Source organism: Aspergillus uvarum (assembly GCF_003184745.1).
Source record: "Aspergillus uvarum CBS 121591 unplaced genomic scaffold BO82scaffold_7, whole genome shotgun sequence".
In the NCBI taxonomy this organism is placed as follows: Eukaryota; Fungi; Ascomycota; class Eurotiomycetes; order Eurotiales; family Aspergillaceae; genus Aspergillus; species Aspergillus uvarum.
This window is the reverse complement of record NW_020291304.1, coordinates 209,318-223,377: the sequence shown is the minus strand read 5'-3', so window position 1 is coordinate 223,377 and position 14,060 is coordinate 209,318. Positions and strand designations below refer to the sequence as shown.

General features: G+C 51.9%; 4 protein-coding genes across 4 annotated transcripts; 3 read left to right on the top strand and 1 right to left on the bottom strand.

Annotated features, from left to right (window-relative positions):
* Nucleotides 1-692: 692 nt before the first annotated feature.
* Nucleotides 693-3,556, top strand: BO82DRAFT_424025 (putative membrane copper amine oxidase; the record flags this gene model as incomplete). The annotated part of the gene is made up of 3 exons (XM_025640278.1): nucleotides 693-1,367; nucleotides 1,415-2,575; nucleotides 2,629-3,556. The coding sequence occupies exons 1-3, from the start codon at nucleotides 1,024-1,026 to the stop codon at nucleotides 3,554-3,556; spliced, it is 2,433 nt and encodes an 810-aa protein (XP_025495490.1). The 5' UTR covers nucleotides 693-1,023.
* A 350-nt stretch (nucleotides 3,557-3,906) lies between these two features.
* Nucleotides 3,907-5,694, top strand: BO82DRAFT_327742 (flavin-containing monooxygenase; the record flags this gene model as incomplete). Its single annotated transcript, XM_025632981.1, has 2 exons — nucleotides 3,907-4,317; nucleotides 4,408-5,694. 2 exons carry the CDS (start codon nucleotides 3,907-3,909, stop codon nucleotides 5,692-5,694), a joined length of 1,698 nt encoding a protein of 565 aa, XP_025495489.1.
* Nucleotides 5,695-6,505: 811 nt separating this feature from the next.
* On the bottom strand, nucleotides 6,506-8,782 carry fmqE (MFS-type transporter fmqE). The gene is made up of 5 exons (XM_025632980.1): nucleotides 8,535-8,782; nucleotides 8,083-8,459; nucleotides 7,787-7,974; nucleotides 7,228-7,719; nucleotides 6,506-7,139 (listed from the first exon to the last, which is right to left on the bottom strand). The coding sequence occupies exons 1-5, from the start codon at nucleotides 8,704-8,706 to the stop codon at nucleotides 6,803-6,805; spliced, it is 1,566 nt and encodes a 521-aa protein (XP_025495488.1). The 5' UTR covers nucleotides 8,707-8,782; the 3' UTR covers nucleotides 6,506-6,802.
* A 464-nt stretch (nucleotides 8,783-9,246) lies between these two features.
* On the top strand, nucleotides 9,247-11,078 carry BO82DRAFT_429307 (putative beta-galactosidase). The gene has a single exon (XM_025640519.1). The coding sequence runs from the start codon at nucleotides 9,257-9,259 to the stop codon at nucleotides 11,051-11,053; it is 1,797 nt and encodes a 598-aa protein (XP_025495487.1). The 5' UTR covers nucleotides 9,247-9,256; the 3' UTR covers nucleotides 11,054-11,078.
* Nucleotides 11,079-14,060: the final 2,982 nt, after the last annotated feature.

Below are 14,060 nucleotides of genomic sequence, written 5' to 3'. Positions count from 1 at the left end.
TATTTCCCTCTTTCATAAAAGTCGCTTGGGCTGCCTAGGTTGGTTGTCGCTTATAGGCTGAAGATAACAACCCCTCTTCCCTGCTGCTCAAATTCAGAGACGCTACACTTCAGCCTGTCACCTCGCTTAAATCTGCTACCATGGTGAACATTTTTTCCTGTCATACATTCCGAGATGGCTCCGAGGCGATTTTGTTTGGTGCTAACGCATGGTGCTAAGTATAGGTACTTGACGATGCTACGGCTACAGCAAGCATCAGAAGAGAAGATGAACGGCCTAGTTGGAAGGCCCAGCAATCACAGTCTGTGTCAAAAACTGGCCTACTATGCAAGTCCAACATAGCCTAGCGAGATGCTGTCGGGAGAGGTCTATTATGTACTTTATAAACAAGCCCCATGCTTGAACGATTACATCTCGATACTTCTTTCGTCGATGCCATGACTCAATACTTCGATTGCTTTGCAGCACAGATATGCCCTGATACATCTGTGACCTTCAATTATCCTTGCTTCTGTCCAGGGACTATCTACCCCGCAGAGTCTATCAACGCGGGACGCGATAAACCCCATTCTTGACGACTGGCTCGGATTCGCTAGAGATAATCGCAACCAGTTCCGATCTCAACTCCATATCCAGGGCACGGTCACGCCAAGTCTCTGCCAGGCCCAAACACATGGAGTCATATCACTACGGGTTGAATGTATGGTTTCTTGGATCTATGCTAAATCTCGATACCAAATGATAGCATAAGCAGCACTTTCACCACTGCCTGTACCTTCTGATTCAGGAAGGTCCAACAGCAGGCTGACGCGATATGCCCGACTGGTTTGTGATCCCAACAATCAGAGAGTGGTGAGAATAGCCAACAATACTCTCCGATATCAGCTAAGAGAATACTCTTATTTATGGTGGAATTGTTTCTTAGCTAGTTCCGAGCAGGGCGAAGGCGACATATATAAAGCCTTGATGCTGGCATAGCATCTCGTCTCACAACAGTCAATACTTTCTGCATCCTTGGACAACATGAGGCTAATGATGCTAATGATTTCCGTGGCAGAGTTGCCTTTATTGCTCCTTCTACCGTGTCTCATAGGAGATGCTTTAGCTCACCCGAGACCAGGCCCCAAGACGGCATGGGTACGTCAAGGTCGGGGGAGGAAAAATTCCCCGCGTAACCTGCAAGCCCGTTCGTCTATGTCCTCGTCCTCTTGCGTCGATGAGAATGCCACGGTGATCAGAGCGCCGAAGCATAATGTTTGGGAAGGGTTGACGGACGATGAGACAGCATCCGTTGTCAAGTGGCTCTTCCAGCAAACAGATTTGAACCTGACAGTCACGGAGGATGCCGGAGAGTGGGATAACACGATGTAAGCCCCTCTTTTTCTGAGCATTGTTCGATTGCTAACAGCACCAGTACCCTCGTCGAGCTGATGCGGCCCAACAAGACGGATGTCTTGAGCTATCTCGATCACCAAGGTCCAGCACCTAGCCGTTATGCGCATGTTGTCCTTGACAACCGCGCCACTACTGACCCTCATTATGCTGATATTTTGGTGGGGCCTCTACCCATCACTAATCAATCGACCCCTACGTGGGAGCAACTAGAGTATCCTTACACGCGCAAGACTCACGGTCGTGTGCGCAATCTCGACGCTGACTATAGCACCATCTACTCTGAGTGGCTGTATAAGATTGGCGCATCCATTGCAGATATCACCCTAGACCTGTTCCATGGGACTGCACTGGGCTTGGATAACGACACCCTTGACATATGGGGTATTGACCCCCTCTGGCAGGGTGACGGCCGGATCGTCCGCTGGGACACATTCTGGAACATGCCGACGGATGAGTTCGACACCGGTAGCATCCTACCACTGGGACTATTCTTCAAGTCCGATGTGACTGGGCGCGACCCTTCTCAGTGGATGCTTGAAGGCTGGCTTTACAATGACGTCTTCTATGAAACGACAGAGGCTTTCCGTAATGCATTTTTCTCACCCGGATTCGTCAAACTGAAGCCCAACGTTGAAGGACCATGGGCACAAACAGACCAACGGGGCTCTATACTTCCGCAAGACAAGCAGCAACCTCCTCTCATGGTAGCGCCGTCAGGAGCACGGTACTCTGTGGATCTTGACCGCAAATACGTGAAATGGATGGACTTCTCGTTTTATATCAGCTTCTCTCGTGATACGGGCGTGTCAGTGTTTGATATCCGCTACAAAGGTCAGCGCGTGTTGTACGAGTTGGGCCTACAGGAGGCACTCGCCCACTATGCTGGCAACGACCCTATACAATCCAGCGTCGCGTATCTGGACTCATACTACGGGTTTGGACCGTATGCCTTTGAGCTAGTCAAAGGCTACGACTGCCCGGTCTATGCAACCTACCTCAACAGCTCCTTTTACGTCTCTGAAACAACGCACACGCACATTGACAGTCTTTGTGTGTTTGAGTACGATGCAGACTATCCTATCCAGCGCCACAGCACGTCCGACTACGTGAGCAGTACGAAGAACGTATACCTCACCCTCCGATCCGTGTCCACTATTGGCAACTATGACTATATGACTAGGTGAGTCAAGCCCAAAAACACGCATGCATCACTTCCATTAATCATACCTCCAGCTACACCTTCCACATGGATGGCACGATTGGCGTCGAAGTCCGCGCCTCCGGCTACATTCAAGCCGCCTACTACGCGCACAACGAGGACTTCGGCTACCGCATCCACGATGCATTGTCCGGCAGCATGCACGACCACGTTCTCAACTTCAAGGCCGACTTCGACATCCTCGGCGTGAACAACAGCATCGAGCTCACCACCGTTGCCCCGGTCACCCGCAACTTCACCTGGTCCGGCGGCCGCACGCGCAACACCATGGCCCTGGAGCGATCGATTCTATCGTCCGAAGACGAAGGCCGCTTCAACTGGGGTCCGAACGGGGCGACGATGATCCACGTCATCAACCAGGACGCGCGCAACCAGTACGGCGAGTACCGGGGCTACCGCGTGCTGCCGGCGGCCGGGACGGCGCACCTGACGGTCCAGGACTCCAGCAACCTGGCGCACGCGGCGCACTGGGCCGAGTACGACATCCAGGTCACGCAGCAGCACGACCACGAGCCGCGCGCCGCACACCCCTACAACAGCCAGGACATCTACGACCCGCCCGTCAACTTCGCCGAGTTCTTCGACGGCGAGTCGCTCAAACAGACCGATCTGGTCGTGTGGCTGAACCTGGGGATGCACCACGTCCCGCACACGGGCGACCTGCCGAACACGGTGTTCACGACGGCGCACTCCGGGGTGCAGTTCACGCCGCTGAACTACCTGCTGGGGGATCCGAGCCGGCAGACGGTGAATATGGTGCGGGTTGATTATGCGAATGGGTCGGCGACGGAGGTGAAGACGTTCGGGCAAGCGGAGGAGGTCTGTGCAGTGCAGCTGACCGGGATCGAAGAGGAGCTGTGGCGGTATCAGGGGGATGTGGTGGTGCGCAAATTCCCGTATGACCCGAATGATCCGTACTATGAGATGGAGGCGGATGCATGACGCATTTGTAGATACTTTGGATGGGAGTAGAGTCACATGTGGGCGGCTATACCTGTTAACCACTGACCCCGCAAATGTAGCCTTACCATCCCCTCAGATAAACTCGCTTCTCGCGGTCAGGTCATGCTCACGCTATCGACAGGAATAGCCAAGCTCTAATTAACCACAGCGGATCCATCAAAGAGGTGGGGACAGCCCCTCACGCCCGCAAAAGTACACACAGTCCAGTCCGTACAGTACTTTAAGCCTCCACTAGCCGCGGAAATTCCCACTCCTCATCTCGTCTCGCCCATTAGTACTGGATTGTAAAGTGATCACAGCCCAGCCCTACCCAGACAACGACCCCCACCATGCCCCAAGATCACCAAGACCCACCCCAAAACCACCCCCAACCCCCCGACCTCGACCACGACCTCGACGCCCTCGTCGTCGGCACCGGCTTCGCCGGCATCTACGCCCTGCACACCCTTACCCAAGACGGGCTGCGCGTGCAGGCGATCGACCAGGCCCGCGACGTGGGCGGCACCTGGTACTGGAACCGGTACCCGGGGGCGCTCAGCGACACCTGGAGCTATCTGTACCGATACAGCTTCGACGACGAGCTGCTGCGCGACTACCCGGCGGCCAACCGGTACTCGACGCAGCCGGAGATCCTGGATTACCTGCGGCATGTGGTGGCGCGGTACGATCTGCGGCGCCACATGCGGTTCGAGACGGTGATGGAGGGGGCGGCGTGGGATGATGGGGCCAAAAGGTGGAGGGTGCGGTGTCGTCGACGCCTGGGGGAGGAGAAGAAGAAGAAGAAGAAGAAGAAGCAAGAGGGCCAGGGCGAGGGCCAGGGCGAGGAGGAGGAGGAGGAGGAGGTGCAGTACACTTACACGGTCCGCTACCTGGTGACCGCGCTGGGGCTGCTGAACGAGCCCGTCATCCCGAACATCCCCGGCCTGAAGGAGGGTGTCTTCCAAGGCGAGGTGGTGCACACCGCGGCCTGGGATCCCAAGGCTTCGCTAGCGGGCAAACGCGTGGGCGTGATCGGCGTCGGCTCGTCCGGGGTGCAAGTCGTGACGGCCATCGCCAGCCAGGTCAAATCGCTGCACGTCTTCATCCGGCGCCCGCAGTACAGCGTGCCGGCCAACGACCGGCCGCTGACCCCGACCGAGCGCGCCGCCATCAACGCGTCCTACCCGGCGCTGTGGGCCGACGTGCGCGCCTCGCACATCGGGATGGGGTTCCCCGAATCGTCCCGCAAATTCATGGCCGTGAGCCCGGCGGACCGCGCCCGGATCCTCGAGACCCTGTGGCGCGAGGGCAACGGGCTGCAGTTCATGTTCGGCGGGTTCAGCGACCTGACCACCGACCCGGCGGCCAACGAGGAGGTGTGCCGGTTCCTGCGCCGCAAGATCGCCGAGGTCGTCACGGACCCGCGGAAGGCCCAGGTGCTGACACCCAAAGAGCCGTACGCGCGCCGCCCGCTCAGCGACGCGGGCTACTACGAGCAGTTCAACCGGGACCACGTCCATGCGGTGGACGTGAGGGCGCATCCGATCACGGAGGTCGTGGCGCAGGGGCTCCGCACGGCGGACGGGACGCTCTACGAGCTGGACACCCTCATCGTGGCGACGGGGTTCGATGCGCTGGACGGCAGCTACGCGCGCGTGCAGATCCAGGGCCGAAACCCCGCGGAGGCCCTGGCCCAGCGGTGGCGCCGCACCGGGTCCGCGTGCTATCTCGGCTGCGCCGTGTCCGGGTTCCCGAACCTGCTGATTGTGTCGGGCCCCATGGCCGCGTTCTCGAACGTGCCGCCGCTCACCGAGACGAATGTCGAGTTCCTGCGGGACTTGATCCGCGGCGCCGAGGCGATCACGCGGCGCACCGGCACACAGTGCGAGATCGAGGCGACGCCGGCCGCCGAGCGGTGGTGGACCGAGCATTGCGATGTCACCGCGCGCAAGACGCTCTTCGCGCAGGCGCCCTCGTGGATGTTCGGCGGCAATGTCGCCGGGAAGCGCCCGGTCAGTCTGCTGTATTTCGGCGGGTTGGGCCCGTTTCGCGCCAAGTTGGCGGAGATCAAGGCGCAGGGGTGGGTAGGGTTTAAGGAGCCGTTGGGGACGGCGGGGGTGTTGCGTTCGCATCTTTAGTGGTGGTGTGGATCGGGATAGAATCTGGATAGAGGCCATCTTACAAAGAACACATTCGCGCGTATATGGACAGCGGATTGCCAGAACATGAACATTTTCAGGGATGAATGCTTCAAGAAGAGTTTCCTGCCTATTTAAGGCGGACTCGATTCAGATATACACAGCTATCTTACCCGTCCCCATCCTTCTGCAATGACAGTTCCCAACCCGCACCAGAAACCCTAATTAGGTATCCCCAATCTCTCCAGCAGACCAGAGCTGCCAAGCTGTGGATTATGAAGGAAATACTATTAGATTTACTAGCCCAAAGAGGAAAGCTTGATGCCTCAAAGATTCATAAAATTAGTAAAAAGAAATGAAATCTATGTAAATTTATAGTATTTAGATACTTGTAGTTCTAATCAAAATTATACAACAATCTTACTAAACTAAGGTATTATATATGTAATACTAATATACCTCTGCTGTAAATCTACTGTAAAACTTTTTATCTAAAGAAAGTAGTATATTATTTTTTATAGTACTCGAAATAAAAAGATATATATTTTAGATAGAATTAATTATCTCTATAGTAGATGGTTCCTGCTGCGGTACGAATAATTGATATTGATAAAGAAGTAGTAATATTACTGAGTGACTGCTACTGCTCGCTGTAACTACTCTATGCAGTTCGCTCGGCTGGTTGATTAAACATAACCCCCGCCCGTTCGATCACCTAAACTCTCTACGGATTGCAGAATACAGCGAGTTTCAAAAGGGTTGTTCGAGCTGTGGGTGATGATTTACTGAAATATGAAATGTGTCAAACATCCTTACTTCCATACTTTTCAGCGCGCGAGGAGAACCTGGCCTGAAAAGTTCCTTCTCCGATGAGTCGACTATGAGAAATGAAATGAGGCCCTGTATCATCAAGCAGGAATGAAGATTTGTGACGCTCATGCATAGCTTCCCTGAAGCTATAGCCTTGGTTCCTCAACCTTTTTGAAGTGTGGAGAAAAAATACTTCCTGAATCCAGAAAAGCTGGATCAAAATTGCGCTGGCAATTGGCGCACGCCTCTTCTTCACATACAGCTGGGCTGCTCAGCTCATAGCCGCCTTTCGATTCAGTTATATCTTATGAAACTTTCGGGGGGGAATTCCTTGTTCGTAAGCTGCGTCTATCTCCTCGACAGATCGACCGGCGGTTTCAGGAACCACAAACCACGACGCACCCAGCAAAAGCGCACTGAGGCCGGCGAACACGAATCCAGTCTTGGCACCGAGGTCACCCGCGTCAGTGTTATACATATATGGCACAATCATATGAAAAAGCCAGCTGGATACAGCCTGGACTAGGAAACCGATCGATTGGGTATGCTGGCGAAGGCGGGATGAAGCGATCTCGGGCGTCATTGTCCAGGCCATTCCAGTACAAGTGTAGATCTGCCATGGAATAAGGAGATTCCTGTACTGGAAGTCAGCGGTTGCTCAGATATAGACAGACTGATTGGAGAGAAAATGGGGAACGAATCAGAGGGGGACGAATGTCTCACATCACAACAGCGATTGCCCAAAGACCAGCATGATTGTTCACAAAGCCCAATCCCCCAACAGTCGCCATTCCTAGAACATTGCCACCGACGCCAATTAACCACAAGCGGCGATGGCCAATGCGGTCGGTGAAAAGCCAGGAGACAATAATCACCACACAAGCAAGGAAGAAACCCCCAACGCCGACATCATAAGCATGGGCAGAGGGGAGACCTAATGTCAGAATAATGTAGGTGTTTTGGTTCAAAAATGCTACACCTAAGAGGCCAGTGCCAAACATCATCAAGCATACAGTTAGTGTACGCTTGAGATTGCGGGCTTGGAAGCATTCAATGAATGATGCTTTGTGCTGGCTCTGAGTCGACGCTTCCGCCGCAAGAGTCATCTGTAGTGATTGGAGTCGAAGTTCAATCGAATTGTTTTGACCATACAGTCGCACAAGTGAAGCACGAGTAGCATCCACTTTGCCCTGGGAAAGAAGCCATGTCGGGGATCTTCCGAGATGTCATATATTAGTAAATTTTGGTCAAGCCGCCGCTGTTAACTGTAGGGAAAGCATACTCCGGTATCAGTAGGGCTAGGAATAGTAAGACGGCCACAGGCCATTGAATGGCAAAGACAATTTTCCAGGCCACAGGCGCTTTGTTGGGAACCATCGCCCGGATGATCCCAAGAGCTGTCCCTTGCATAGCGACAGTGAAAAGGACCAGTCCTTGCAGTATAGGCCCACGCAGTTTGAGGGGTGCAATCTAGAAAAAAAGAAAAGTCAGTCTGGCTGACCTGAGAAAAATGTCAACCCGGCCCATTCAAGCATTTCAGAAAGCACGAGAAGAGAGAAGCGAAGACGGAGATCACACATCGGCTGCATAAGTTGTTCCGCAGGCCATAATACCACCAATACAAACCCCGTTGAGAATCTTGCCAATTAGTAAAGACCATCTGGTTGTGGCAGTGAATTGTACAGCCACGCCGGCACATGACAGTAAAGCGCATGACACGATCGCATAGCGTCGCCCAATCCGCTCTGCCAAGGGTCCAATGGAAAATGCCCCGATCGCCTGTCCGAGATTGGCCATGGCCGTCCACAATGCACTCCAGATTGACGGAGCATAAAGAGAGTGTGTCACTGGATTCACGGCTCCAAAGGACATGAGAAACGCGGGCATAGCCACAGTGGCACTGCTTGCGACTGTATCATACCCGTAGGCCATTCCACCAAAAAAAGGAACGATGGCTAATGTATCCTCAATTAGCATCGGGTTGATCGATTGCCAAAGGCTATGCGCCTAGCCTGAAAATGATGCCATACCATAGATGAAAATGCGCTTATAGGACTTGACTGCTTGCCAAGTGCTCATGGACTCCTCGCGAGCCCTGAACTCTTGAATCGCAGCGTCGGGTTCATCCTTATTCAGCGGACAAGCTTTTCCGTGTTCGATATGTTCCACCTTGCCAGAATCATCAATCTTTGATTCGGACATCTCGTAGCGGGTAAGGTGCACCAGGAACTGTAAGTGAACCGCGGATAGCGCATGAAGTGACGTGAAAAATAAGAAGGGTGCTTTGAGTGACAGCCATGATGGTGTCAAGTAATGTATGTATTTATAACCACAAAAGCCGGGGTCTACCCCATGGGGGAGTAAGCTTCATTAGGCAAACATCGGCAATTACCCCATATTTGACTGAGATTTTCGATAGCCGACCACTTCCCAATGGCAGTAATCAACCCCACGGAGTTTGGATCTCAAGCCGGACTTTCCGAGCCTCGAGGGAGGCGGGGATAGCTCTGTTTTGGTCAGAATTAGGCGGGCTAGCCGTATCTTCTCGGCATATCCGACTTCCATCCTGTTCCTGTTCATTAGCCGATCGATGCAATTGCCGGCCATGTACGTGAAGGGTTGATTTAATTGCAAGGCAATCGCACGATTTCGCACTATTTTCCACTATTTTCGCCGTTGCCAACAACGACGTTTCCTCTTGACCGTCTACAGTCCTTGAGATATTGCTCCTTCTGCGCCTTGAATCCTTTCGATGCTTAAACCACGGGCAACAGCCACCCGTGAGCTTGTCTCCTTGGATGGCATCTGGAACTTTGCGCTCGGGGATGATCAAGTAGATCCATCCTGGGTTCAGCCTCTCAGTCCGGAGTTGCAAGTTCCCGTGCCAGCGAGCTACAACGACATCTTCATCGATCCGAGAATCCGCGACCATGTGGGATGGGTTTATTACCAGCGTTCTGTGAGGGTGCCCCGGGGGTGGGCAGGGGAGCAGTACTTTCTCCGGGTAGATGCAGCCACGCATCATGGCCGTGTCTTCGTGGACTCCCAGCTAGTGGCTGAACACAGCGGTGGATATACTCCATTTGAGACGGATATAAGCCATCTCGTGGCTGCGGGAGCGGAGTTTTGCCTGACAATCGCCGTCAGCAATATTCTCACCAACACTACGATTCCACCGGGGAAAGTTGAGACCCTGGCTAATGGGAAACGCAAACAGCAATACCAGCATGACTTTTACAACTATGCCGGTCTTGCTCGATCGGTATGGCTGTATTCAGTCCCACAAGTTCATATTCAGGACGTGACAATTGTCACCAGCACCTCTCAGACAAGTGGTATCGTTGATTATCGGGTCACAGCGAACAGAATGATACCCGAAAACCAATTCCGCCTATCGTTACTCGACGAGAATGGGCAACTTGTAGCCCAGAGCAGCGGGCCACAAGGCCGTATTCGAGTGGAATCCGCTCATCTGTGGCAACCTGGCGCCGCCTACCTGTACCAGCTTCAAGTCGAGCTCCTTGGCGGCGATGGCCGTAAGGATTTGCTTGATACATACACTATCGCCACCGGAATTCGCTCTGTGGAGGTTTCTGGCATGCAGTTCTTGATCAACGGGAAACCATTTTACTTCACTGGATTTGGGAAACATGAAGACACTGCGATCCGTGGCAAAGGATATGATCCGGCGTATATGGTGCATGATTTTCAGCTCATGAAGTGGCTTGGAGCAAACTCTTTCCGCACATCACATTATCCATACGCGGAAGAGGTGCTGGAATATGCCGACCGTCACGGCATCGTGGTGATCGACGAGACGGCAGCCGTGGGGTTAAACCTGGCCATTGTTGCTGGTATTCATGGAACCAAAGCCCCTCCCACATTTTCCCCCGACACGATCAACGAGCATACCCAACTGGCCCACAAAAATGCTCTCCGGGATCTTATATCCCGGGATAAGAATCACCCTTGTGTTGTTCTATGGATGATTGCGAACGAACCAGCATCTGGCGAAGTGGGTGCTGTGGAATACTTCAAGCCCCTTGTGAAACTTACTCGAGAACTTGATCCCAGCCGACCTATTTGCTTCGCTAATATGGCTTTCAATCCTGTGAACCGAGACTTGATTACGGATATGTTTGATGTAATCTGTCTTAACCGTTACTTTGGTTGGTATAAGCACACTGGGGAATTAGACATGGCCGAAGAAGCGTTGTATGAGGAGTTGTCCGGCTGGCAGGACAAATTTGGCAAACCAATGATCATCACCGAATATGGTGCGGACAGTCTGGCTGGACTACATGCTGTGAATGATGTCCCTTGGAGTGAGGAATATCAGTCCCGCTTGTTAGAGATGTACCATCGAGTCCATGATCGTCTTGGTGCTGTCGTTGGAGAACACGTTTGGAACTTTGCGGACTTCCAAACAACGTCCCAGATTTTCCGCGTCAATGGAAACAAAAAGGGTATTTTCACCCGGGACCGACAACCAAAGGCCGCCGCTCGTGTCTTACGAGAACGTTGGACCAAGCCTTTCTTGACGCGCTGATAATTGGCTTTAGCGTACAATGGAGAAATTTTCTTTGAGATTGATATTTCGGGTTTTGTTCCTGTAGCGCATGCAGATACTTCTACAGTTGCAATGTGTCTCTGATGTAGGGGCTTCCTCCCACTCTTCTGCATCTCTTGCTTGAATACTGATAGACAACTGGAGTCATTTTGCTTCTATACGTTTCTGACTTCGAGACTCTTTCCAGTAGGTCTCAAAGTGTCAAAGTGTCACTTTTCTGGCCTAGCCTACGATAGGAATGTGGTGTTTCCCCAGACGTACATTTTTTCACCCTCAGATACAAACTGTTACTGTGGTCCTCTCTGTTCATGTGCCTAGTTGCCCGCCTGATCAGGCTCTAGCCTTGTTGGCTAACATGAGAAATCAATGTGAACGATGCTCAGGTGGTCACTGTTAACGTTTCCCTTGGTAAGCTATCCCGCCTTTCTAGACAGAGATTATATCAAATGACTCGCATTTTCCTAATATTTGATACAGTATCCTAGTATTCCAGGTTTTGAGTTTTTGTAAGATCAAGCACTAGCGCCATTTCTAGGATAGTTAAACCGCCTGGTACTAAGAGGGCAATAAAAAGCAGATACCCCATTTTCGAGGCAATATTTAAGAGTATGTCTGCCACAGACACAAGAGCGTTTGCATGCTCAGCGCGGATGGTCTTACTGGATCATACGAAGGAAAAGTATCTAAGTATCCTTACGGATGTACCTGAGCACCGAGACTGAATGCACGATCAGATGAGTAGGGGCAGATACTGAGATGAGGGATATGATCTAGGAGGAGCAGTAGTATGTGCCAGCCATTGAACTATTTTGAAAGATATCCAAGATGACCCCTGAGTTGGAATGTCCCTTTGACACTTCCCGAATATCCACGTTGCCGTATAAGGTTTATGTGCCTTGGAGCTGGTGTTCGAGTGCTTGGGTGTTGACTTCGTCGATCGAGCTTAGAACTTGCGGTTGATTCTCAGATTCAATTCGCTCTCTTATCAGCCTCGCTCAGGCGTCAGCACCTGTTCTCTGTTAATATGTTGGTACAAGATGAGGCCTTGCTTCGCTCTGCCGCCCTAGCTTCTCGTGCCTTGGCAGTTCGCGCTCTTCCTTCCTCCTTTCTTCTTCTTTTTTCAGATCCTTAGAAGTGTCGGCAGTATCGGGATTCGCAATATCGGTTTCGAATTAGCCTTACATGATGCCTCAGCTGCCGATGCGGATGTCAGAAAGATACGCCAAGGCTCATCATCTTGTCGGTCTCCCCATTCATTTCCCAGGGCAGAATGGCATGTTGTAATAGATCAGGCCGCTGGCTGAATAGCTGATGAAGTACCGAGCATAGTGCAGTAGCAAGACCGTTCTGTTCATCATTACTTTGGAAAAAAGAAAAAAAGTAACATATCCTCGTAGACGGGTAAGAGGCGTTTTAAGTAGCCGTCGATTATCGATCAGGCTAGGACAGACTTGCCACGCCTGGGTCAGCTGACATGCAAAGAAGATCATTGCAGTTGCTCTCCCACCAACGAATATACCCAGGGCTCTGGAAAGCCCATTGGCAAGTTCCCTCAGCTCGTTTTGGGTTGATGTTCTTTTGCTCCGTGTAGTTGGCCACCTTGAAATTTTGATGACGATTTTGTTGCTTCTCTATCAAGACAATTCTAATCTGCTGGTCTAGTTGACTTTTGATTCCATTCAACCGCTGATTGGTGCCTTTCAAAGGGACCTCGAAGCATCTTCCCTGACGGGAATGCCGTCAAAGGACGCAGGGCCTCGAGGAAACGGAAGCAGCCGCCAAAGCTGGTCTCCTGAATTCTCGGAAGTAATCAAAGCATCTCGAAGGGCTTTCAGAGATGCAAATGATCTGCTTCTGTCAACCGCTAATTCAGAAGCGCTGACTTCATGGACAAGTACGAATGGTCTGTATACAGAATGAAACGGAATGCAAAGGGCCCCCCCATCATCAGCAAAGCTTTTCAGGATGGCTACCGGAAGTGGGTTCAAGGACTTACTGAGCAATCCGGCGGCAGCGGTCTGTGAAAAGCAGGGTAATGGGCTCGAACACGAGACCAATTCTCGAGCAGCAATTTTGAATCCCTCAAGGCACCGAATATTCTTGCACTAAGCAACCAGGAGAAAGCCCAACTGCTCCGGGGGGGTTCTTTCCAATGCCACCCGAAGCGGGCCTTTCTATATCACAGGAACCCGCTTCCCAGACCAGATCCCATTTTTGACGATCATTGATCAAGAGGTCCTCAATGCAGTCAAGCGAGTATCGCCTGACAAAGCGCTTGGCGAGGATGGGACCCCGAAATGCATGTGGAAGCCCTTAGCAAGCCTCCTTGAATTCGTCAAGATCCTTACCAAGATCTTTGACACGTGTGTGCGGAACGGGCTATAACCTCCAATGCTTCCAGGCCTCTATCACGGTGATCCTGCGAAAGGCAGGTTCCCGAGACTACCGCATACGAAAGTCATTCAGACCTGTGACCTTGCTGAACACCCTCGACAAGCTGTTCGAAAGCCGTGATCACCTCTCGTATTGCACACGATGCCGAGGCCCATAGGCTACTCCCGAAAGACCACATTGGCGGCAGAAAAGGTATCAGCATTGAAAATGAGATCCACCGCGTCCTCGACCGAGTCCACAGAGTTGGGGGAGGGCAGGGTAAGAGAATAGGTAGGCTTCTTCTCAGATGACAACATCACGAGTCCCGACACCCAGAACGACATTCTCAACATCCTACATGCCATCCGCAGGGCCACGCCAAGCTCCCGCTCGGAATTAACAACCAAGTGACAATTCAACCGACGCACGAGCTAAACATCTCGGAGTGTGGCTCGACCAGCATCTCACTACTTTTTTTTAAACTGTAAAACCTGCTGGAACTTGACCTATTTTATAATTTACTGGGTACTAAGTCTTTCTTAATCAATTAAAGGTTTTATGTAGTATTGTAAGTATGGTAATATTAATTATTTTTATTCTACTATAATTGAAT

Excerpts from the sequence above, each read along its gene's own strand:
- fmqE (XM_025632980.1), bottom strand. The coding sequence starts at position 8,706 with ATGTCCGAATCAAAGATTGATGATTCTGGCAAGGTGGAACATATCGAA. Across the intron at positions 7,975-8,082 it reads GAACAACTTATGCAGCCGAT|ATTGCACCCCTCAAACTGCG; the intron begins GTGTGATCTCCG and ends CTTTTTTTCTAG. Across the intron at positions 7,720-7,786 it reads CTAGCCCTACTGATACCGGA|ATCCCCGACATGGCTTCTTT; the intron begins GTATGCTTTCCC and ends ACATCTCGGAAG.
- BO82DRAFT_429307 (XM_025640519.1), top strand. The coding sequence starts at position 9,257 with ATGCTTAAACCACGGGCAACAGCCACCCGTGAGCTTGTCTCCTTGGAT.